A 25,900-nucleotide genomic window follows, 5' to 3' on the forward strand; every position below is an offset into this window, starting at 1 on the left:
TGCCCAGGTTACCAACAATCCTGAACACGATGGGGGCATAAACGCAGTCTTGCTGGTTTGATAGTGACTTCTACTGAAGACTACCCACCTTTAGCAAGACACCATCACTGTGGTTTGTGACTACTACCAAGCTGTCCCCCCTCTGCAGTCATGAAGGGCTATTTATTACACTGGAAAGAAAAATAAAAACTGCTCAGTTGTACAGTTAAAAATAAAATAAAATAAAATAAAAGTGAGGTTGGACCAGGCTGCGGTGGCGCACATCTTTAATCCCAGCACTCGGGAGGCAGAGCCAGGCAGATCTCTGTGAGTTCGAGGCCAGCCTGGGCTACAGAGCGAGTTCCAGGACAGGCACCAAAACTACACAGAGAAACCCTGTCTCAAGAGACAGCTTCTCTCACTGAACCTGGAGCTTGCCAATTCAGCTGGGCTAGCTAGCCAGAAAGCCCCAGGGTTACTCCTGCCTCCACACTGCAGCAACGGGATTATTGGTATAAGCGACTGTGCCTGATTTTTGTGTTGGTTCTGGGGCTTTGAACTCAGGCCTTCAAGTTGGTGCAGCAAGCACTTTGTTCATAGAGCCATTTCTCCATCCCCCAGTGTCACATCTTACCTCAGACTTACATCCTAAAGCAGTCCTTAGGGATCATAGCAGCATTCTTTTGAATTGGTGGCATTCTTCTCATTGAGGAGGAAATGGAAACTAATCCAGATACCCTGGCAGCGTGCTTGCTAGATAGAACATGAGAAATCACCCCTAAACCAAACTAAGGCCTTTGAAATGAGTCGCACTTTGGTGATCACATAATCTAAGGCATATCAAGACAGTGCTTGTAAGCTGAACAAATACCCACATCTCGGCTTTAAGGAGGGACACAGCAACAATTTACCTCAGGGTTGCGTGCTGCAATGTTCAGCAAGAATCTGCTAGTTTGGAGTAGGGCCCAGAAAAACAGGGTTTTTCTTGTATAGCATCTGTGGCTTCAGGAATAGTTCCCTGTGGCCAGTTGATACGCAAAAGAAGAAAACAAATATGCTGAAAAACTCACGTGTGGCTTTAATCACTAACAACATGTAGGCAGCAGCTACATTAGTTCCTTCACTGCTGCCGAACAAACTACTCCCCCCAGCAGCTGAAAGCGGAAACTATGTAAATGAACAGCAGTGTGGGGCTCTGCTGGGAGGCTCACAAAACCAAAGCTGAGGTTTCAGGCAAGCGCTGAGGGGCTGGAGAGCGCAAGCAAACTCACTGCCAAGCTCGGCCTACTTAGTGGCAGATCGAGGTTCCTAAGATTGTGTGCAGGGCGAAACAGCACTGGAGGCTACTAGGACCACACCCGTACACCTTTGGTACACATTCTTAACGCTTCCACACTGTTACCGGGCATCGTGATCATGGCGTCGGGTGGGATAGTACGCACCAGTCTGTGAAGATTAACTTCCAAGAGCAATCCCAATCTCTCAACAGGGGAAATGACAGTGAGACTACATAAGGGACTACGTCCTAGAGAACTTGGCTGCCAGGTGGCAGGCCCAAGGTTTTGGAAACTGACCGAAAGAAGTAGAAGGACAGATTTGTTCTTACTTACATCGAGATTTATTTAAGGCACAGCTTCCTTTCCTAGCCATATTATCAAGAGAAAACCATCACTCCTCGACCTAGAAAATGACTTCCTGACCGTTGTGGCGCACATGTCTTTAAATTGGGAGATTGCATCCAGTGTGCATGCTCTGGACATGCACTGCCTCATCGTGTTTCCTATAGCTGGAATTGAATGGTTCGAAATAGGAATGGAATGATATTTTTTACAGGGTCTTATTTAGTCTGGGCTAGCCTTGAAACTTGTATTGTAGCCAAGGATAAATTTCAAAACCTTACCCTCCTGCCTCTACTTCCTAAACTCTGGGATGACAGGTGTGTGCCAACACTCCTAGCTAAAATGGCTATGTTTGAGGAGTTGCCTGTGTTTCTAGCTCATAGCGCTGACTGTGAAATTGGATAGTTAGGGACCTAGAAGGTGGCAAGTCTCTCTTTTGCTACCAAGTGTATGGAGCAGTTTGTATCGGCCTCATTTATGTCTTTGGTGATAAAGGAAGTGATGCAAGCATCCAACCCCACCTGCTACTCCTAGGGATGTAACACTGACCTCCGGTTTCCTATCCTGACAGTTTGAGATGCTGCTAGATCATCTTTGCAAGGAGATCCCCAAATGAATCCACTGACATGGAAGTGGAAGTAAAAAGATCATGACAGGCTGGGTGGTGGTGGCGCACACCTTTAATCCCAGCACTCAGGAGGCAGAGGCAGGTGGATCTCTGTGAGTTCGAGGCCAGCCTGGTCTACAAAGCAAGTTCCAGGAAAGGCGCAAAGCTACACAGAGAAACCCTGTCTCGAAAAACCAAAAAAAAACAAACAAACAAAAAAATCACCACTACGGAAACTGCATCTTTCTCAATCAACAATCATATGAGGGAGTATTTCTGGAGGAATACTTGGTTATCACATGAGACTTGAATGCATTACAAGGGCTAAAAGGAGGATGGTGTGAAAAGTATGGAGTCCTTCTTAGTACTCTTGTGCTTTGTCATTAGAGGTGATGGACATTTCCAGCAGGTCAATTCACACAGGACATGAAATGGCCCAGCCCAGATGGTTAAGTAAAAAGGCTTGGAGATAGCTCATTAAATCAAGCGCCAGGACCCGTTGAGGGTCTATCTCTGGACAATGGGAATATGAGATGGTTGGGATGCCAGGTATAGCAGCGCACACTTTTAAACCCAGTCCTCAGGAGGCAGAGGCAGGCAGATCTCTGTGAGTTCTACATACTGGGTCCTGGGACAGTCAGAGTCGTACAGTGAGACCTTGTCTCAGAAAACCAAACAACAAAACAACAACCAAAAAACAAAAACAAATAAAAAAAACCCAAAGCAATACTTGGGAAAGACGACAGTTCTAAATACCAGAGATGACACTGGTGACCTGCTTCAGAATACAGACTCATCATATTTACCTGATGAGACAATAACATCAATAACATCAACCAGCAGAGGGGAGAGAAAAAAATCAACAAACCAGCAAGAAGTTATGCTTTCAAAAAAAAGGCACAGGGAGAAAGCCCATCTTTATTAAGAGTAGTTTAAGACAGTTTTCTTAGAGGTAATTATCTTAGCTAATACATTCGCGGGGACTTCAGCATCCTCCTCCTACATCCAGGAACACACTAAACCATTTTCTGTATCTTGCTGACCACAGTAATAACAGGATCATGCGCTTAGGTTTAGATTGCCCCTGATAGTGCTTTCTGACATTAGTTTGTCCAGCATCTCGTCGAGGTAGCTTATCAAGTGGTATCTTTTAAATCTGAAAATAAACATACACATCAAGTAAAAAAAGATACCCAAAGAACCTGTGCAGTAGGAAGTTCTGTGTGACCCAAAGCAGGGGCTCCCCATCTGTGGGAATAGTCAGTACATCCCCGGCTCCAGGTGCTCTAGCCAATATGAAGGGTGTCTACTGAGGCTCAGTGCCCAGCTCAAGACTACCGTGACAAAGGAGGGCTGAGTAGGCCTGGAAGGATGTGTCGAACACAAGTGACATCAACCTAAATGTCTATGTCACCAGCCTTAACTCTAAAGTGGGGGCCAGGGACTGAGAAACTCAAAGCAGGCGCTGTTCTCCTCCCCGCACCCAACCGCTACAGTGACCCAATAGCTTAAAGATGTGCGGTTCTCCTCTGGGCACTCACCTTGCGGCTTCCTTGATGGCAAACTTAACAAACTGAATCTGGACTTCCAGAGGTCCCTGCACTTCTTCAAGCAGCTCGAAAATCCTTCCATAATCTGAAGAGAATATAAGAATATTTCAGTATTTCTCAGAAATGAAGAAATAGAACTGGTGAATCCGTGTGTACCTCAGTAATGTGCTTTCTGGTCAGGAATGTTAAATGGTGGGTATGTGTTCTAAATGCCTAAGCATAGACACTAATACAATTCTTATGAGAAATAACCAAGCAACATTACAAATGAAAGATGGAGTCCACTGAGATGTTTTAGTCAAAGAGCGACTGTACTCAACTCTAGAGAAAACCTCGGCTGTGGCCAAGGCTCCCTCTCCTGAGGCCGTTTCAGGTTCTTCTAATCATACAACTGGAGGCATCGCCCTTGTCTGTTACTAGCCAGTCTTTGGGTACTTACGGCGTCCGAAGCGTCGGATTTCTGCCATCAGGGCATATTTTATTTCCTGATTAGCGTCCTCTGGGCCCAGTGGGAGCACGTAGCAGCTGATTGCCAGTGAAGATGTTGCAGGTGCATTAGCAGGGCTTGCAGAGTGCTCAAGGCTGGCATTTTCCTCTGCAGCTTCGACTTTAACTTCCTCTTTGAGATGAAGAGCACCATCAGGCAGAGAACCTTGTGGACTGGCATCTTCTGCCTCAGACTTCAGCCGTTTTTTATCACATTTTCGCAGATAGACTGTAGGTGGCTTGGAATCACCCTCTGTCATCCCCACCTGGGCTTCCTCGTTGTCAGAAACATCTGGAAAGCAAAGCGGCAAACCGAGCTATGAAGGGGGGACTCCATGACTCCACATAGTCACCTCTGTGCTCTTTGGGGTCTGAAATTATTTTAGAGGAGGAGAGTACACCAGAGAAAAATCTCATCCATGACAAACTGAGCCCAGGATACAGCATAGAAGACCACCACCGTGGACCTTGTGGCTCCGTGAACATGTGCACAAACAACTTGGACAGGACAGTGATGGAACAGCATAGACCCCTGGCACTCATAGCTTAGAGTCTCACTGATACACCTTACAAGTTGAAAAGCTAAAGATGTCACAACGTTAGTTGCACACCTTCACTAAAAATCTGCATCTGTAGGTGACTTTTCATCTTTCCTTTTTGTGCCAGGCTGAATTCTTTTCCCTCTCCCTCTGACACTTCTGTGTCATTTACTCATGTTCTGTTATGCCCAGCACCTGCCAAGCGCTAGGCATCATCAGCGAACATGGAAGACAGGAAGCTCCCCTGCTCCTATGGAGTTGATAGTGTTGTGGAGACCTCATCGGAGAGGAACCACACACTCAGCTCTTCTCATGCTGGGGAAGAAGCCAGCAGACCTGTGAGAGAAAGCAGCAGAGGGCGCTCACAGGGCCACCAGGTTGGTGCTCTCCGGAGGCAGAGCCAGGTGGATCTCTGCGAGTTCGAGGCCAGCCTGGTCCACAGAGCGAGATCCAGGACAGGCACACCAAAACTACACAGAGAAACCCTGTCTCGAAAAACCAAAAAAGAAAAAAAAAAAAAAAAAAAAAAAAAAACCAGAAAGTTGTCAGTAATAAAGGGGCGTCTGTCTACATCACAAGCTTCTGAGCAGTGAATGTCATTATCATTGCAGACCAATGAAGTCCACAAAAGCTTTTGTGGTGTTAATGACACAAAAGGCAGGGACCCACATGGCGTTAGAAAATGGAGGAAAAGAGAGAGTAGGTGAAGGAGAAGCAAGGTCAGGTGGGAAAAGCATCTGCTTCCTCTTGGAGCTTGTCCTCACTAGCTGCAAGGGGCTGTTTGAACTTGCTGCTCTCCTGCAGTAACCCCCATCCCTTTCATCATTTCACGTGGTTTCTTCACTTTGTAAAACTGCTCATATCTGTCCACCCAACAACGACATATTTACCTTCTTCCTTCACCCTGACAGGATCTTCACGTTCTTCCTTCACCCTGACAGGATCTTCACGTTCTTCCTTCACCCTGACAGGATCTTCACGTTCTTCCTTCACCCTGACAGGATCTTCACGTTCTTCCTTCACCCTGACAGGATCTTCACGTTTTTCATTCACGTTCTTCTTCACCCTGACAGGATCTTCACGTTCTTCCTTCACCCTGACAGGAGATTCACGTTCTTCCTTCACCCTGACAGGAGATTCACGTTCTTCCTTCACCCTGACAGGAGATTCACGTTCTTCCTTCACCCTGACAGGATCTTCACGTTCTTCCTTCACCCTGACAGGAGATTCACGTTCTTCCTTCACCCTGACAGGAGATTCACGTTCTTCCTTCACCCTGACAGGAGATTCACGTTCTTCCTTCACCCTGACAGGATCTTCACGTTCTTTCTTCACCCTGACAGGAGATTCACGTTCTTCCTTCACCCTGACAGGAGATTCACGTTCTTCCTTCACCCTGACAGGAGATTCACGTTCTTCCTTCACCCTGACAGGAGATTCACGTTCTTCCTTCACCCTGACAGGATCTTCACGTTCTTCCTTCACCCTGACAGGAGATTCACGTTCTTCCTTCACCCTGACAGGATCTTCACGTTCTTCCTTCACCCTGACAGGATCTTCACGTTCTTCCTTCACCCTGACAGGAGCTTCTGACACCATGTCCTCAGTGCACCTTTTCTTTGGTGATGGACCCATGGCTTCTTCTTCAACAGGGCTAACTTCCTGTTTAAGCATTGTGCTAGGCTCCATTTTGTCTGGCTTTTTCCCTAGAAAACAGCAATGAAAAGATAATATTTCCTGGGTGTGGTGGTATACATCTTTAGTCCCAGAGCTCAGCAGAAGCAGGTGGATCTCTGTGAGTTCCAGGACAGCCTGATCTACATAGTGAGTTCCAGGACAGCCAGGTCTGTATAGAGAGACCCTGCCAAAAAAAAAAAAGAAAAAAGAAAAAAGAAAGAAAGAAAGAGACGAGAAAATATAATATTTAACAAACTCTAACCACTACAACATTGAAAACATACTCAAAAAGCTTATGGGATATGATGGGGTAAGAAGTTTCCTCCATAGTAAGAAGAGTCAGGAAAACAGATATCAGAGAATTGTGAAAAAGCAAATACGGCCAAATCTAAATATACCAAAATGTTTGAAATGACAAAGAAGTCAATGGTACAGTTTTTGAAATTCTCCCGAAGCTTAAAGAAGCAAATAAGAAACTGAAGAAAGAAGTGAATTCATGAAGCAGATGAAAAAAAAAATGACAATTGAAATAGAGATCATGGGGAGTCAGAGCCAGACAGAAACCTTGGAAATGCAAAGGCTGATGCATCAGACAAACAAACAAACAAACAAATAAAAAACTCATTTAACAGAAAGCATCTCGAGCAGGGCTTCTCTGACCCTAAACCACCCATTCACAGGAGTCTCCTAAGGCCATTAAAAAACACAGATATTTGCATTATGATTCCTATCAGTAGCACAATTACAGCTATGAAGGAGTAACAAACATCATTTCATGGTTGGGGGTCACACAACATGAGGAACTGTGTTGAAAGGTCACAGCATTTGGAAGGTTGAAAAACCCTGCGGTAGCCGGGCAGCGGTTGGCACATGCCTTTAATCCCAGCACTCGGGAGGCAGAGGCAGGCGGATCTCTGTGAGTTCGAGGCCAGCCTGGGCTACCAAGTGAGTTCCAGGAAAGGCGCAAAGCTACACAGAGAAACCCTGTCTCGAAAAACCAAAAAAAAAAAAAAAAAAAAAAAAAAAAAGAAAAGAAAAGAAAAAAAAAAGAAAAAAAAGAAAGAAAGAAAAAGAAAAAAGAAAAAAAGAAAACCCCTGCTGTAGATCAAGTATTACAAAAATTTCCAGGAATTAAAGACAAGATTGCAGAATTATTACTTCCACATAGCGAAAATTAAAAAAAAAAAAACAAAAAAAACACAGCAATCTCGACCACGACTTTCAGGAAAACTGGGACATGCTGAGGAGACGAATCCTCTGAAATTTTGGCTTAAAAGAGGAACCAAGTTACAGTCTAAATGTACAAACTCTAGTCCGTGAAAGTCTGGTCAAAAATCCCCCAAGTCTTGGGGAAAATGTGGCTATGCAAGAAAAGGAGGAGTCTGCAACTAGACCTGATCAGATAAAGCGCCTCTCCGTGTCATCTTCTGGTTCGAAGATGGAGGGAGCAGAACAAAGAAAAAATACTGGAAGCTGCCGGACAGAAGCACCAAGTTAGGTACAAAGGCAAACCCACCAGGCTTTCCAGAGACTTCTTCACAGAAACTCTAATGTCCGACAGCCACAGGCTGATACATTTTAAACCTTGAAAGGCAGTAATTGTCAACCCAGATTACTATGCCCAGTAGATTGATCTTTTAAAATCAGAGGAGAAACAAAGTCCTTCCAGGATCAGCTTGAACTAAAACAATCCACCACACTCAGCTGTCCTGAAAGAGACACTAAAGAAAGAATACTACACACAGAAGACAAAGATCCACAGCCGCACGAGAGAGCAGGGAAGGGAAAAAAGGTCTCACGGTAAGAATAGAAAGGCAAACGGCATTTGGAAAGGGGCAAATCTCTTTACCTCAGTGAGCCCACAAAGCTTTAAAACGAACAAGGAAGAAGTCTGTACGTACCTTGCAGTCTCCAGAAAATATGCAGCCTGAGGGGTGGAGAGACAGCTTATATATAAAGTGTGTGGCGCTGAACTCGCATGCGCACCTTAGAAAAGGTCAGTCACAAGGGCACTCATCTGTAACCCCAGCGCAGGAAGTCGGAATGGCAGAGACAGGACAGTCCCTGAGGCTTGCAGGCTTGCTCATCCAGCCTGACCAGTGAGGTCGACTGAGAGGCTCTGTCTTTAATAACTAAGGTAGAAGGCACTAGAGGAAGACCCCTGACGTCATTCCCCGGCCTCCACATGTACAGGCACGCACAGGTGAATACCCCCGCATAAAAATGTGCAAACAACCAAAAAAAATATACAGAACTGAGAAATGTTAAGAAAAAAAAAAAACAGCCAAGATTCAACTGTGTCCCCTCTCCAAGAAACTTACTTCATTGTCAAAGATAAAATGACAGAAAGTATGGAATATTGTATTCCCAGGCAAACAGAATCAGCACAAGCAAGAGCAGCTAGATTGTTATCTGAAAAAGCTGACTTTAAGAAGAAAACCGTAAGAAGAGATAAAGAAAGTCACTGCATCTTAGTAAAGAGAACAACCCATGGAAAAGTTGTAATCATTGTAAGTACGTTCAGAAAATGTTGGAGTGTATCGGCACTACATTAAGGTATAAAACAAGAGACTTCTTGGACTAGTTTAGACCAATAGTGAGCCCAAATTTGAGTTCCCCACTCCCCCCCCCCCCCCGAGTCTTTCATCTGTCTGTAGTTTCTGATTGGGGGCCTGTCTGTTGTCTGTCTGCCGTGCTTACGATGTTTCACAGTCCCTGACAAAGGGCTTTGCTCTGGCCGGGCAGTGATGGCACACACCTTTAATCCCAGCAGTTGGAAGGCAGAGCCAGGCGGATCTCTGTGAGTTCGAGGCCAGCCTGGGCTACCAAGTGAGATCCAGAACAGGCACCAAAACTACACAGAGAAACCCTGTCTCGAAAAACGCAAAAAAAGGGGTCGGGGCTTTGCTCTGTATTTATTTAATAGCACGGAAAACATGGTATGGGAAAGGAATGAGGAATTCTTCTCTACAAAAATCTTTAACCGAGTTTTGCAAGGGGAGAAGTTACTTTACTGACCCAAACTGACCCTTAAGAGCGTTTAAAACTGCAGAGAGATGTTATCAACCTAACAGCCACATGCTGCTTCCCACATTTATGGGATATTTGTCATGTAAGGTTGCTTTTAACCTCTTAGCTGCTTTCAGCATGGTTCAAACAATATACATACGTACATTATCCTTGGTCAGGGGCATGGACACATACATACTTTAATATTAAAGCTATGCATTTAGCTTAGCTAGTAAAAGCTGATTGCTTGGGAAATCCAGGCAGAGTAAATTTAAGAAAATGGGTTAGTTGGCAGATAACATGTTGGTAAAGTTGCCATATTACCAAAAATGATGTACAGATTCAATGCCATCCGCACCAAAATTTTGGTGACATCATTCACGAAACTAAAAAGAACTATTTATAGTTCTTTTTTTGTGCTTCCAGATGGAAGCACAAATGACACCGAATAATCCTAATATCAATCCTGGCTAAGCAAGAGCAGTCACAACCCCTAAATTAAATTACCCTACAGACTCACGGCGACAAAAAACGGCCTGTGGGCACCCAGTGGGGGAGAGGGGAGGGAGGCAAGATGGAGGAGGGGAGAGAAACAAACAGAGACAGAGCGAAAAAGAGGAGAGGAGAGAGAAAGGGCAGAGAGAGATGCGATGAAACAGAACAGAGGACCCAGGAAATAAGACCAAAAAATACGGCTCTTTCTCAACAAAAGTGCCAAGATACATAAATGGAGAAATGAAGCTCCTTCGTTCACCACGTGGTGCTTGGCAAGCTGAGTATCTACACGTACAGGACTCAAACTAGGTAGAAAGACCGAAACTCCAAATGGCTAAACTATGACCTGAAACACTGTGACTGCTGCAGGCAAACAGGAATTACACCTCAAGATGCAGACCTAGATAGGCAGACAAAGACCTTTCCAAGATGATCTCAGCGAGGCCAGGAAAAAAAAAAAGGAATGGCAGATGGCGTTTCATCCAGCTGGAAAGCTGGATGCAGCAAAGAAAACAATTATCAGAGATGGGACACAAGTTGGCGTCGTGGATGATGAGTATAACCCAGTGTTGAGAGACAGAGGGAAGATTGAGGCAAGTTTGAAGCCAGTCTATGACACCCAGACTCAAAAACAAAGCAAAATCAAATGAGAAAACGAATAACCACGGGAACAGATGTGGTGAAGTGGGAGGAGCAAACCGTTAGGAAAAACTTTCCTTAGGTTTAAAAATGGAGATAAAATAGAATGTAATAAAATCCCATGGAACAGAAAATCTGAATTTTTTTATATTTCGTAAGATTCATCAGGACTGGCCAGGCTGTGGTGGCACACGCCTTTAATCCCAGCACTCGAGAAGCAGAGGCAGGCAGATTTCCATGACTTCGAGGCCAGCCTGGGCTACAGAGTGAGTTCCAGGAAAGGTGTATTCTACACAGAGAAACCCTGTCTCGAATAAAATAATAATAAAAATAATAATAATAATAATAACAATAAAGGATTCATCAGGACAAAAATTTAAACCTTTGTATCAACAGGCTTCTGGTAAGGAGTCTTCTGAACATTTGGGTGAAAAAAAATGTGTTACACAAATTATTTCATAAAACAGAAAAAAAGTAGATAAGTTTCTAGCTCACTTTGTGAAGCTAACAGAAGCTGATACAAACCTACTAAGCTGTACAGTCTCTCCTGAAAACAGAAACAAATATCTATTTTAAAAATTTATTATTTGTGTGTGTGTGTGTGTGTGTGTGTGTGTGTGTACATATGCCATGGTGCAAATGTGAAGGTCAGAGGATAACTTCTGGGTTCCATCACATAGGTACCAGAGATTGAAATGACGTCATCATGCTCGGCAGCAAGCACCTTTACTTCCTGAACTATCTTGTGGGCCCGGAGACAAACATCTTAAATAAAAGATTATCAACCAAAAACCAAAGGCGGGTGGAAGCCATGCCGCACGTCACCGTACAGTTCAATGCAGAAAGGCAAGGCTGCTTTAACTTCAATCAACTTTAAGCTCGGGACAGGGTCAGGGAAATAGCAGGTCATTTTAAGTTCAAATCCTCTTCGTGACTTGAAAGGATCAGCAACTGAGAGCACAAAACCAGTGCCGAACCCCACTGAAGTGTTTCTACAGAAGACAAAATAGCCCGTGTTCTCTCGCATGCCAATCTGGATTGAGCACTATGGACACCCAACAGGAAGCAGCACCAGGCCCGTTTGGGTGGAGGAAGTGCAGTAGCAGAGGGGAGGAGGGAGAGGGGAGGGGATGGCCAGGCGATCTTGAGCACAGTGCCATGACACGTGAGGAGGAGACCTTGAGGACACCCGTTGTTATGATGCAAACCAACCTAACAATTAATAAAAATAAAGTGTAGGCAGGGTGTGGTGGCGCCTGCCTTTAATCCCAATGCTCAGGGACCTCTATGAGTTTGAGGCCAGCCTGATTATTATAGTGGGTTCCAGCTAGGGACATAGCTCAGTGGAGGAGCGTTTGCCTAGCATGCAGGAGGTCCTGGGTTCAATCCCCAGCCCAACAAACAAACCCATAAATACATAAATGCCATTATAGTGGCTTCCAGGACAACCAGGACTACATAGAGAGATTATCTCAAAACTCTCCTTGCCTGGAAAAACAAACAAACAACAACAACCAACCAAATAAATAAATAATACAGCATGTCTACAAAACAAACAAACAAACAAACAAACAAACAAAAGCCCCTACTCCACCACAATGTCAAAATTCACTTAAAAATAGCATTTTTTCCCTAAATTCTTCACACAAGCCCAGGATGAATGAACACTCTACCCAACAAAATGGCAGACATCTTGATACTATGGCAGACCAGGGAACTGTGAAAACAAGAAGGCAGGAAAGGAACAAGTGCAAATGTCATGATTACGGGTGACATTTCTATAGAGAGAGAGCATTTAAAATGATATAAAACTAGGGCCGGAGAGATGGATCAGCGGTCAGAGCACTGCTCTTGCGGAGGGTCTGAGTTGGATTCCAGCACCCACCCACAAGGCAGCTCACAACTGTCTGTAACTCCAGTTCCAAGGGAGCCTACATCATCACACAGACATACTTGCAGACAAAACAAAAACAAAAACACCAGAGCACATAAAGGAAATAAACCCTCAAAAAGAAATCAGTTTTTAAAATGATGTAAAAGCAGGGCTGAAGAGATGGCTCAGCAGGAAAGAGTATCTCCTTCTCTTCCAACACCTCCATTAGTTGTTCACAACCATCTGTAGCTAGAGCTCCGGGGTGATCCTCTGGCCACTGTGGGAAACTGCACATACCCACACAGACGCATAATTCAAAACCATACAAATTTTAAAGTTAAAATAAAATTATATAAAACCAGGGCTAGAGGGGATGGCTCAGTGGTTAAGAATGTTTACTGCCCTTGTAGAGGACCCATGTTATACAGCTCACAACTGCTTCGAACTCCAGCTCCAGGGCATCTGGTATATGTGGGCACACACACACACACAGACACACACACAGACACACACACAGACACACACACACACGGGGTGGGGGGAGAAATAAATATGAAATATAGCAAAATAAAAAAAATCATCGCAGTTACTAAGTGCCAGTAACCAAGTTTCTGGATTGGGGGACAAGAATCATAAGCCACCCACATTTATGTATACTAAGCACAAATAATTAGTAAATAAAATTCAAAGTAGCAACGAAGTGTGCCCCAAGCCTTTAACACTTAGGCATATAATGACAGATGTGCTAACACAGTCCATAGAGAGTATAAACCACATTTAAAGAATTTGGAGACTGCAATAAATGGAAAGGAACTACGGTATGTATGTCTATGGGTTGAATGTCTTGTTATTAAAACTCAACAGCATAGCTAGGTGTGGTACTGCATACCTCAGAGGCAGCTGGATCTCCCAGAACTCAAGGGTAGCTGTTTCTACAAATGAGTTCCAGGTTACCAAGGTTACACAGTGAATTCCTCTCTTAAAAACAAACAACACAAAACCACCTTCTTAGCAGCATTTCCTCCCAGAAGTATGATAATGGCGTTCAAAATCATGCTATGTTAATTTGTCTAGAAAAAGGGCAACCTGATACTAAAATGAGTATCGATATGAAGTCTAGGCTATCTAAACAGTCTTCAAGGAAAACCACTGGATCAGAAGGCACACTACCACATTGGGGTTTCAGTATTCGAAGCAAGAATAAAGAAACGGCAGTGGGAAAGGACAGCGAGTCTGGGAACAAGCATGGCAAGCAAATCTTTTGATGGTACTGGGGTCCGCAAATGACTGCAGAAAAGATAATCCATTTCACTGAAACAAGGAAAGATTAGGCCTTGAGCCTACTTCATGGGGGGTGTGAAATAATGCCTATGATATTATGGATATTTGTGGACTTAGGGCAAAGATTGCTTTTTGTTTAAAAATATTACGTGTGTGTGTGTGTGTCTGTGTGTGTGTGTGTGTGTGTGTGTGTGTGTGTGTGTGTGTATGAGAGAGAGACAGACAGACAGACAGAGGAGTCAGAGACAGAGACAGAGATAGTCAGAGAGACACTGGGTGCTTGTGTACCATGGTATGCTTGTGGACATTAGAGAACAAACTGAGTCTAGAAGTACTTAATTGAGGTTAGATTTAGGGTACTTAATGGAGGTTCTCACTGGATCTTCTCCCCAGCTGTCTGTTTTTAGAGTACTGAGGACTGAACCTTGATCATTAATCGTGTTAGCAAAACCCACACCCTGAGCCACACCCCTAGTAGTGTAAGGGTCCAAAAATCACTGAAGGAAGACCCCAGACTCTAATAGTATGTCAGGACAAGGAGCATTTATTCCAGCATGTGGGGCCACCACTGTACAAAATGTTGACCCTGAAAGGAGCACACAGGCCCCTTTTAAGCTCTGCTAGGGGAATTCTAGGAACAGTTAGGTCACCTCAAATACAGTTGGTTAAGCAGGCTGTAGCTGCATTAGAACAATTTTAATTGGTTCTGGTTATAATTTTACCGGTTTGGGCATACTTGGGCAAGGCAGGGTATGTTTTAGGGAGATGACAGGAACTGTCTTTTTGGTCACTGCCTTGAGGTACTGTGGGGCTGGCTCAGGCCTAGTACATGCTATCTCCTCATTGTCCTTTTAGGAAACTGAAACTCAGGCCCAGCTGTAAAATGGAGAAAGTTCAGACCTTTCAGTACTTCTTCATTTATTGTTTTTGATCTGCAACAGGCCTCACTAGGCTGGCATGAATTTGCTAGGTAGCCCAGGTGGACCTTGAACTTGCAATCCTCCTGCCTCCCTTCCCAGTTCGGGTTATAATCTTACACAGACATGTCCATACAAATGGGAGGGACAAGGAGGGCTTGAGGTGTCCTGTACTCTTCCCTTCCTCCATCCTCCATTCCTTTTCTCTTTCCCTCCTCACGTCTGCCTTCTCCCCTCCCCCTTCCGCTGCACCCCCCCCTGCCCACCTCCTTTCCCTTATAGTCTCACGTCTCCCCGCTTCCTTCTGTTCCCAATCCTTGTAGCTTTGGGGTTACAGGCACCTGCAGAACTCAGGTCCTGTATCCCCCTTATCCCTCCACCCCCGTACCGTCATCCTCCTGTCTCCACTATACATGTAACCCAGACACATAAGCAGAGGTGAGAAAAGCACTCAGATGTCCTACGTTCTGTCCCCTCTCTTCTCTTCCCGACCCAAGCCAGAGTCTGGCTGAGCTGGACAACCCAAGGAAAAGCTTTGTGCTTTTGCCACTGGATAGCTGAGGAAAGTCCCTAAGGATTCATGGTCGGCTGGGCCTGGGAAGGATTAATCAAGGAAGAACCTGACTTTGGTGTAGATACTTAAACTTGAAGGTGTCTCTTCAGGGCAACTGAAATCCTAAAACAGACCTCCACATGTATGCCATGGCATATATATTATTTTAAATACTTATTTTTTATTTTAATTTATGTTTAGGTGTTGTCTTAGTCAGTATTCTATTGCTATGAAAAGACCCTTGCCGTGACCAAGGCAACTCTTACAAGAGAAAGGAATTGGGGCTGGCTTCCAGCGTCAGAGGCTTAGTGCACTGTCCTCACAGCAAGGGAACGTGGTGGCAGGTGGCATCCAGGCTGAGAGCTACAGTCCGATTCATAGGCAGAGAGAGAGAAGGAGGCAGGGGAGGAGGAGAGGAAGAGAAGAAGAAGAAGAGAGAGAGAAAGACTGATCAGACCTGGCATGGGCTTTTGAAACATCAAAGCCCACCCCTAGACACACTGTCTCCAACAAGGCCACACCTAACAGTTTGACTCAAATAGTTTCGCTCCCTGCTGACTAAGCATTCAGATATATGAGTCTGTGGGGGCCATTCTTATCAAACCATCACAGGTTTGTTTTTTTCTTTTCTTTCTTTCTTTCTTTTTTTTTCCCCCCAGACAGGGTTTCTCTGTGTAGTTTTGGTGCATGCCTGTTCTGGATCTCGCTCTGTAGACCAGGCTGGCCTCGAACTCACAGAGATCCGCCTGACTCTGCCTCCTGAGTGCTGGGATTAAAGGTGTGCACCACTGCAGCCTGGCCCGTAACAGGTTTTTATGTCTGCATACGAGCATGCGCATGCAGGTGCCTGGGGAGGCCAGCCCTAGAGCTGGAGTTACAGACAGTTGTAAGCCACTTGATGTAGAAGCTGGCAACTGAACGGGGGACCTCTGGAAGAGCAAGTGCTTTTAATTGCTGAACCATCTCTCCAACCACACACACAACACACACACACACACACACACACACACACACACACACACACACACGTGTATGAAAGTTGAAACAATAAAGGTTGGCTCTGTAAATGTTTTTATTCCATTTTATTTTTTATATTTGCTTATTTGTTTGGGACACGTCACTACCCACATGTAAAGGTCAGAGGACAACTTTTGAGAGTTGATTTTCTCCTTCTACCATGTGGGTCCTAAGGTCAAACTCAGGTCATCAGGCTCAGCAGCAAGAGCTGCTTCCTGGCTCTGTCAATGTTTATATGCAAGTCTTTATACGGACATATGTCCCCTTTCTCTTGAATATATATCTAAAAGTAGAAATGCTGGATCATTTGATAACTTTAGGTCTATTCTTTCTCAAAACACCACTCTCTTCTAAAAATGTTGCAATACTTCAAATTCCCATGAGCCATGCATGTCTGAGTACTCTAATTTCTTCATTTCTACAACACTCGTTGTGCTTTTAATTTCTATTTCCTTAAAAGCTAAGGAGGCTCGTACCTATTTGGGTTTTGAAGGTCACAGAAATGAGATTTCCCATTTTCTTTCTGGTGTTGGTGAGGCCTCCCAAGTTCTGAACTCCCAAGTTTCTCTGGTAGTCTGTTTTTCCAGGGCCCCTACTTTTACAGAACAGTCAACAGTGGGAAAGTATTTTTGTCTTTGGAATATCCTCGTCTCTTCTTGGACAGAGAAAACTTGCTTGCAAAGTGTCCATTTGAGTGAGCGGAATGGCTAAGGCCGATTTCCCTATCTGCGAGAGTCTATCTCAGATTTGATGCCCGAGATCCCGGAGGCGGCGAGTGTTGTCAGAACCTGGCAGTTCTCTCCCCGTGGCAGAGATGTGAAGGCGCAAAGGAGGTGTGTCACTGAGATGCGGGTACGAAGGCCGGGCTTCTGTAATGCTTCAGTGGGGACATCTGAGGGTCAGGACAGAGACCCCCCAACAGCAGGGCGGCTGCCCAAGGCACGTCAACCAGGTTAAAAAAAAATGTGCCACAGTCATGCTGGGCATCTCTGAGCCCTGGTGGCACCCCCGGTTTCACTGTTCCTGGGATTTAAAGCTCCTGCTGGTCACTCAAGCTAGGAGACAGAAAATGGTGCTCCGAAATAGATCTGTTGAAGGCCAGTCCTGAGGAGAAGAGTTTCCCTCCTCCAATTGTCATGATGCAACAAGGGAGCTGAAGAATGCGGAGGGATTTCAGGGACTGCAGCTGGTGAAAATGCCGATGGGCGCCAAACCCATGAGCCTGGGGGGGTCTTTGTCTCATTGCCCTTCTAGTCACTTTCGAAAGTCTGTGGGGGAACTGGGGGCGGGGGCGCTCCTGGGGCCGGCTCCTGCATTTTCCTTCCATACAAGCACATTACTTTTCTGAAAGTTGAAGCATGTGAGCTGAGGAGAGGGGCTTAAAGAGACTTTATAGAGTTTAGGATTCTAAGTCAAAAGGATAGGCTGTTGAAAGATTCGGGAAAAGACGACTAGAGACGGAAAGCAAAAAGTACCTCTCCAGTTTGGGTGCAGTGACCCCAGAGGTTCCCTATAAACCTGGAGAACAGTGAGGCTTTGCAGATGCACCATCTGGAAGCAAAGAATGCTGCTCTTCCAGCTGTTCAAGAAGCCAGCTTCCAGCAGTCCACCTTAATGCTGTGTTTTGTCTAGGAAAGCATTGAACTACTTCAGGAGTGGGCTACATTTAGACTCTTGCTAAAGGAGGGTCTCTGCTTAGCCTAAGAACTTTACCACGTTTGTGACTTTCCCAGAGAGATAAAGAAGAATTGCCTGATTCTGAATTGTAACACACACACACACACACACACACACACACACACACACACACACCCCTTAGAAGCCCAGCTTGACAGATACATGAGTTCATCAGAGATTTTTTTTAAATGTTGGGCAGATTTACTCACTGTTCCTGCCTACTTCCCGATCACATCCCACCCCCATACCCTAGGTCTTGTTTGGGGGAGTTCATGTGGTGTCCAGTACAGGGCAAGTGCAAGCTGGACCTTTATAAGAATGGACTCCATCCTCGTCCTTATCGGAAATGCTGAGGGTCACCACAAACCCTGTCAGCCCGTGGGAAGGCTGGCTTCGGGTTGTTGCAATGTACACTGTAGACTCCGTGCATAAAACAACTAAATGGGATCCTCAAGAATGCTGTTTCTTTCGATAGAAATTGGAGAACTAGTCTCCCTGATTCTCCCTGCACTTCACCCCCCAGTTTTTTTGGGGGGTTGGCTGTTGCTTTTGTTTACTCCACTTTTCTGATGCTCTTTTGATCCTTGGAGAGGGATTCTATGATTCCTTTTGTTTTGTGTGTCAAGGGCTAAACTGGGACAGCAACAGTATTAACTGCAACAGTGAATGCTTCCTCCCCGGGCATCACAAACACCAGTCAAGAGTTCATGACCTGTATTGCCCAACAGAAAGTCCAATCAATGTGCAGAAGCATCGTAGAAATCTAAATATCTATGTCATTAATAAGTCTTTAAGCCATTTAAGGTTTTTCAAGACAAAAGGAAATATACGTAGATACATATCCATATTGAGTTATCATAGAGGTGAGTTTGTCTTAAACTTTGGTATGTACGTTTTTTGCTGGGTTTTGCTTTGTATCTGTACTGGGGATTGAACCCAGGCCTCATGCATGCAAGGCAGGATTTCTACCACTCAGTTATAGCCCCTGCCATTTTATTTTTTATTTTGAGACAAGGTTTTACTAGTTGACCAGGCTGGACTTGAACTTATTCTGTCGCTCAGGCAGACATTGAATTTGCAGTTCTCCTGTCTCGTGGTATGTATGGATAAAGATTTATTTATACTTTCTCACTACCACCAAGGCTTGGATGGAAGTTGTCAGATCCCACTTACTTAAGAGAAAATGCCATCTTGGTGCTGGGAACCCAAGAAAGCTGGTCCAGCTTGGGAGGCTGGGGAAAACGTATTCTCTAGTAGAATATGCTGTTTGACTGTATAGGGGGGATTCACACATATCCAACAACTGGTTTTGTTGTAGATTGCCACTGTGGTCCCCATTCCTCATAAGAAGAAATTCGCCTCAGCTGTGGCTGGCAGCAGCAGTCATCTATGAGTACAAACAAGAATGTTTCGGTGCTGTATTAGCGCCACTTAATAAAATGGCAGTGCCTTCTCCGTGGGTACCTATGACTCCGCTGAGCACAAGTTTCTGACCCAGCTTCTCATACCAGGCACATAGGTTCCCTCCCAGGAGTGGCCTAAGAGCCAATCAGAATGTAGTCGGTTGTACCATGCTTCTTGTGCCTCTGTCACAGCCGTAAGCACATCTTCCATGGCACATCTGTAGCCCAGCAGGGCCATTTGTGATGGCTGCCTGCTAGCAGCCCAAACAGCATCCTCAGGCACTACAAAGTGCTAGCCAATGAGGAAGAAGCCGGCTGTTGAGTCCAGGTGTTTTCCTGCGAGGCCTATGTCCAGAGCAGGTTCTGTCTTTAACGCTGGGAACTCGCCGCTCAGTCTGCTCTCGCAACTAGCTGGAGTAAGCAGTCTTTCTAGTGTGGACGCCATCTTGACTGCCTACCTGGCCAATGAATCGTAGACAGGCTACCCTGAGATGGGAGTGTTATTTATGAGTTTGGTTTGAAAAGCATCTTTATTCACCCACATAGGGTGCCTTCATTTAAACTCTTTTGCTATTATTTTCACAACCCTTTTCTAAAACAACAAAACAACTCTGTGGAGTTATAAGGCAAGTGAAGATAAAACTGGAACACCAGAATTTGGGGGACTCTTACTGCAAATGCTCACAAACAGAGACGGCAATTTAACCTTTGAGTTGCACTTTATTCTGAGAGCTGGCAGTCTTGGAGGCTCACATGTTTTTATTTTATTTTTTCCATTGTGTGTGTGTGTGTGTGTGTGTGTGTGTGTGTGTGTGTGTGTGTGGAGTGTGATATATGTGTGAGGATGCGTTTGCCATAGAGAGCATGCGGGTAGCAGAAAATGACGTGCCATAATCATTGCTCTCCGTCCACCCTGTGGGTTCTGGAGAGGGAAATCAAGTCATCAGACTCGGCTGCCAGAACCTTTACTCACGGAGCCATGTGGGCTCTGGAGATGGGAATCGAGTCCTCAGGCTCAGCTGCCAGAGCCTTTACTCACTGGGCCATCTTGCTGGCCTGAGGATGATTATCTGTTCAAGCTTTCCTTGTCTCTCATCTCCAGTCAGTAGATTGTAGAGGAGGAGAGGATTGGAAGACAATCGGCCCAGAGTCCAGGCTTCTGGCTCTGGTCAGTTAATCAGTCACATTTCTGAGACGTGCGGTATCTTTACTTCTGTTGTTATCATCCCCTGCACTCTCCCTTCATTCTCTGGCTGGCTGGCCCCAGGTGCTTATCGGAGCAGCGGATCTAGTAAGCATCTGCTGGTACCAGCCTGTACTCCTCCAGGGTCCCTGAACCGGGGGTGGGGTTAGGTCGGCACAAAGACGCAGTTTGATTAAAATCAAATAGGAGTTCAGATTTCTTTTTTAATATAGAGTACAAATGTATCATATAATATAGAATAGTAAAGCGCCTCTGTCTGTCTCCTCTGTCCCTGTCAAAAATATCACCATATTTGGGTGTCCAAAATTGTTTTTATATTTCCATTGATTGTCCAAACTTGTACAGCACTGTTTGTAAGATGGGTGTCTGCTCTCTTTATTGTTAATCCTCTGTAGACGCCAACTTATAACACTGAGCTGGGTGAGGCCTGTTTACATGAGAATACTTACAGGAATCCTGTGACAATGCACACACATAAAGGCACATCTGCTTTCCTCATCCATGTGCCTAAGCCTATGAAATCTACCCATCAATCACTTACTAGGCATATTGACGTGTATGTATACTGTTAGGTTGGTGGAGCCATCCTTCAAGGCTGGATAGCCAGGAACAAGGCTCAGAACGTTAACAGTATGCTTCAGGGGAATGCCTGCAAATGTTGCTGGTTCCCAGCCTGTGCTGTCCCCTGCTCCATTTGTACCCTGATTTCACATGTACCCAATGGATAACATCCTCGTATTTCTATGAACAAATGGCTAACACGTTTGTGAAGGCATCATCTTTTGGTGACAGCAGGGGGGCCTGAATTTGTGTCTTCTGGAAGCCATGGGAAGATCGCTAGCTGCTCTGATTTATTTTGTACTTTTCATGTTTTTCTATCTGTTGGCCCACAAACAGTTACAAGTGCTCTCTGCTACTGCGCTATCCACAAAGTCACACCCCTAAAGATAGAGTAACTGTCTGTGAAAAAAACTAGTGGCCGTGCCTTGTGAGTCAGCCCTGTTCTTACCCATCCCCCAGGCCCCCAACTCTGGCTTCAGTTCTGCCGTAGTGGTTTTTTCTGTGTGTATGGATGTTTTGCCCGCATGTATGTCTGTGTACCATGTGTATCCCTGTTTGTTGCCTGTGGAGGACAGAAGTTGTTGGATCTACTGGAACCGGAGTTACAGATGGTTGGTTGTGAGCCATCACGCGAGTGCTGGGAACTGAACTTAAGTCTTTGGGAAGAAAAGCCAGTGCTCTTAACCTCAGAACCCTCTCTCCAGTCTCCTCGTGACTCTTAATGATCCCATTGGCTGATCTTTTCCTTTCTTTACCCAGGTAGTATCTATATTAATTTGTACATTGCTTATTCCTGTTTTGTACCCCAGCTCACCAGGGCCATTGATATGCCAAACATATTTAAAGATGGCTAGTATCTGTTCTAGCCCTTTATCTGGCATGGTTATTTGGTTTAATCACTGGAAGTGGTCCAGTAGCTTGGAAGGATGTCAGTGCCCTTATGGCATGCTTGGTATTTCTCACAAGACTAGCAGATAAGACTCCACGCTGTTGTAAGTTTATGTGCCACATCCATAGAGTCTGGTATTTTGACATTCCCGAAGGGGCTTGGCCAGAAGACTTTCAATACATCTCTTTATGTTATTTGTTGTATTGCTACTGGAGTAGGTTCAGTGGTGAAGTCCTCCCGCTGCAGGATTTTATATGTAACAAGCAATATCTGTTTCTGTGCTGCATTCGGGGCTCCTACCCCTTTTTAAAAATGTAACCCTAAATCTATCAGAACAATCTGTTCAACTTGTTTCTGCCATCACCCCCCAGCCGTAGTTCTCCGAGCTCTGAGATCGTGAAACAAATGGGCCCTGGGTCCCAGGAACATAGAACTATTCAGCCTGGGCCACAGGAATCTTAGCTTACTCAAAAGCCTCTGGAGCCTTTTTGGTTCAATCCCACATGATGCCCTTTCATCAGGTTATATAAAGAATAGGCATCTTGAGCAAGATGATGTACAAAAATGTGCCCGTGGTGGTTAGTTTTTGGTTTTTTTGTTTTGTTTTGGTTTGGTTTTTTGAGACAGGGTTTCTATGTGTAACAGTCCTGGAACTCGCTTTGTAGACCAGGCTGGCCTCGAACTCACCGAGCCTACCTGCCTCTGCCTCCTAAGTGCTGGAGGCATGAGCCGCCATCACCCAGCAGATGGCTAGTTTTTATATTAACTTGACACACGTTAGAATTGTTTGGGAAGTGGGAACCTCAACTAAGAAAATTGCTGTTATGTAGCACTTTCCTCTGAGACTGAAACATTCTATCAGGAAGTGCCTCAGCAGAAGGTAAACAACTCAAAATAGCTTCCGGAGTCCCCCAAACTGACCAGATTGACTAGGCCCCTCCATTGCAAGAGTAAACAAGCCAAGCTGCTAAGAGTCCCTCGGAGATAAGCCAAATTGCAAAAAAAAAAAAAAAGATTCTGAGAGCAGCTGCCCTGCCCGGAAGAAACAGAGCAGCCGGGCTGCCCGGAAGAGGAGTTTAGACCTGGGTGGAAAGGACACTCTCCAGCCTGCTGAGCTGCCTGCAGGCTGTGCTGCGCACGCGCGCCCCAGGCTCCCAGCTGTGTGAGCTGTCACCCGGCTGGGGTGGACTCCGGTGAGGCAGCTGGCTTTGAGTCATTTCTGCTCCTGTAAGTAACCTCTCATCCATATTCCTGTGACACCAATAAAAGTCATTGGATCACCAAGTTGGTCCTGGGTGCTATCGAAACGTTGGGTCTATCATTGGCTCCCCATCTGGAGAGAGTAGAGAGTGTATAGTGTCTCCCCAGGACAAACCTTGTCAAACAATGACCACCAGATTGCCTTGTGTGCAAAGCCTGTACTGCATTTTCTTAATTAGTGATCGATACCTCGGCTAGTGGTCCTGAGTGCTTTAAGAAAGCAGGCTGAGTATGAAGAGCAAGCTAGTAACAACACTCCTTCATAGCTGCTGCTTCAGTTTCTGCCTCCAGTTTCCACCCCAGTGTCCCTGCCCTGCTTGAGTGCCTGTCCTGACTTCCTTTGATGATGGACTATGATAAGGAACTATAAGCTGAAATAAACCCTTTCCTGCTCAAGTTGCTTTGGTAATGATGTTTTATCAGCAACAGAAACTAAGACAGTTGCCATATTCAGAACTCCTAGAAATACATGTATCTGCTTCACATTTACTGGCACATGCTGCTGTTAAAAAAAAAAAAAAAAAAGCCAGGTGGCAGTGGCGCACGCCTTGAATCCCAGCACTCAGGAGGCAAAGCCAGGTGGATCTCTGTGAGTTCGAGGCCAGTCTGGTCTATAGAGTGAGTTCCAGGAAAGGCGCAAAGCTGCACAGAGAAACCCTGTCTCAAACAAAACAAAACAAAACAAAAAAACAACAAGCTTATAGAGAGATGGCTCAGCAGTTGTGAGCACTGGTTGCTCTTTCAGAATACCTGATCATGATTTTTAACACTCACATAGTGACCAACAACACACGTAATTTCAGTTCCAGGGGATCCAGTGCCCTCCATGAGCACCAGGCGCATAAATGATGAACAGATATACATGCCGACTGTCTTAGTCACTTTTCAGTTCCTGTGACAAAACACCATGACCAAGGCAACTTACAGAAGAAAGAGTTTCATTGTGGCCTCACGATTCCAGAGGGCTAGAGTTGGTGATCATCAGTGGGGGCACAGGAGCAGGAAGGAGTCAGGATGCTGGAATAGCAGCTGAGTGCTTTCGTTTCAAGCCACAGGCACGAGGCAGACGGGGCGGGGAGGGGGCGGGGGGAGGGGGTGGGGGGCGGGGGTGAGTGCTGAGACTTATCTCTCCCAACAAGGCCACACCTCGTAATCCTTCACAAACTGAGAATCAAAGAGTTGGCCAGAGCTTCCCCCACCCCAAAGATCTTGTGCTCCACTAGTGAGCAAAACCTATTCCGAGTCCCATTGCATTCAATATTTAGAGGGTCTTAGTTATCACAGTTATTTGACCTGGTACATTGGCATCAAAAGCTGTCTCCTACATTCTCAGTTCTCATAACATCACCTGATCCTCCAATGGTTTCCTAATCACTTCAAGTTGCTGATACAGTGGCAGGCAGCATCCAAGAGTCCCTAATGGCCCATATGAGCCAGTCCTTAAGGAGTGAGGGATTTCTTTCAGACATTTGGAGGTTCTGTGGGCACTGCCAGGGCAAAGGATGACTCATTATGTTGCTTTAGTCCCTTTGCCAGCAATTCACATTGCTAAATGTGATTGACATTCACATCCGCATGCCAGAGCCTCACAAACCAATCAGTAATAACTTCCTTTTTATGCCTGTTTAAATTCTCAGTTCAAGCAGCTCAGAATCAGAATAGTCCCTGATTGCCAGGCGGTGTTGGTGCTCACCTTTAATCCCAGCACTGGGGAGGCAGAAATCTCTGTGAGTTCAAGGCCAGCCTGGTCTCGACAGAGGCAAGATCCAGGACAGCCAGGGCTGCACAGAGAAAGCCTGTCTCAGAAAACAAACAAACAAACAAACAAACAAACAACCAAACACAACACAGAATAGTCCCAGATGACCACCGTTTCTTAAATGGGGCCATTGTCAGGATCTTTGTCTCCATTCTTAATTGTGAACTTTTCTCTTTTTCTGTCCCAAGGGTCAGATTGGTGTGGGGATCTCATCCACACCTTTTACCTCACTGTTTTCCTCCTTACTATCCAGTTCTCCCCATGGACTTTAGGGTTGGGTTCCAGGAACACGCTTTTCTCTTTTGCACTCACGTCCCATTTGTCTCACAGTCATGAGCAACATTACAAAATCGCCATTTCATCCTCCATTTTTTTTAAATCTAATTTTCTGGCCAACTCAGGCTACTGTGGAAGACGCTCCTTGCATGTTGCTTTCCATCTAGGGCTCTCCTTCCAGCTAGTGAGACAGGCTGCGCGCGTGCGTCTTCTTACCTGTATCGGGGCCCGCGGAACTGTAGTTACAGCTCTCCTGCAGTTCCGTCCTATGCACACTACTTGCAGGGGTATCCGTGAGTTCTCGCTTCCACTAGGCACCGGGGTGCTTAACAGAGCAGAGCACACTCATCAAGGAGGCACGCCATTCCTAATCATATGGAGGGTGATGTCTCCTCTCTGGAATTTCCCCTGCAGTTGCTCCACCCTGATTCGTTTGGATCTGGGGAGGGGTGGTCCATGTTCAGGTGACAATTGTGGTGTCACTTTTCCAGGGAAACAGAGAAGAAGTGACAGCGCTAAGCTCAGGCAGCGCTGGGGAGAGGATGGAAGCAAACAAGACTTACAGTGGAACCATGCATGCGTTTAGGTGGAGCCTGGCCTTTGCCTTCCTAAAATGTTGACAGTCTCAGC

At 45.4% G+C, this 25,900-nt stretch overlaps 1 protein-coding gene across 2 annotated transcripts; it reads right to left on the reverse strand.

The window, feature by feature from the left end:
• Nucleotides 1-3,105: 3,105 nt before the first annotated feature.
• Nucleotides 3,106-25,643, reverse strand: LOC119086647 (integrator complex subunit 6-like). Of its 2 annotated transcripts, none has more exons than XM_037199136.1 (6): nucleotides 25,487-25,643; nucleotides 6,337-6,486; nucleotides 5,671-5,814; nucleotides 4,195-4,533; nucleotides 3,747-3,840; nucleotides 3,106-3,361 (listed from the first exon to the last, which is right to left on the reverse strand). In XM_037199136.1, the coding sequence occupies exons 2-6, from the start codon at nucleotides 6,467-6,469 to the stop codon at nucleotides 3,265-3,267; spliced, it is 807 nt and encodes a 268-aa protein (XP_037055031.1). In that variant the 5' UTR covers nucleotides 6,470-6,486; nucleotides 25,487-25,643; the 3' UTR covers nucleotides 3,106-3,264. The 2 variants fall into 2 exon arrangements, with proteins under 2 accessions (XP_037055031.1, XP_037055032.1); XM_037199137.1 differs by lacking the exon at nucleotides 25,487-25,643 and adding an exon at nucleotides 8,359-8,413.
• Nucleotides 25,644-25,900: the final 257 nt, after the last annotated feature.

Source organism: Peromyscus leucopus, chromosome X, assembly GCF_004664715.2.
Source record: "Peromyscus leucopus breed LL Stock chromosome X, UCI_PerLeu_2.1, whole genome shotgun sequence".
Classification (NCBI taxonomy): domain Eukaryota; kingdom Metazoa; phylum Chordata; class Mammalia; order Rodentia; family Cricetidae; genus Peromyscus; species Peromyscus leucopus.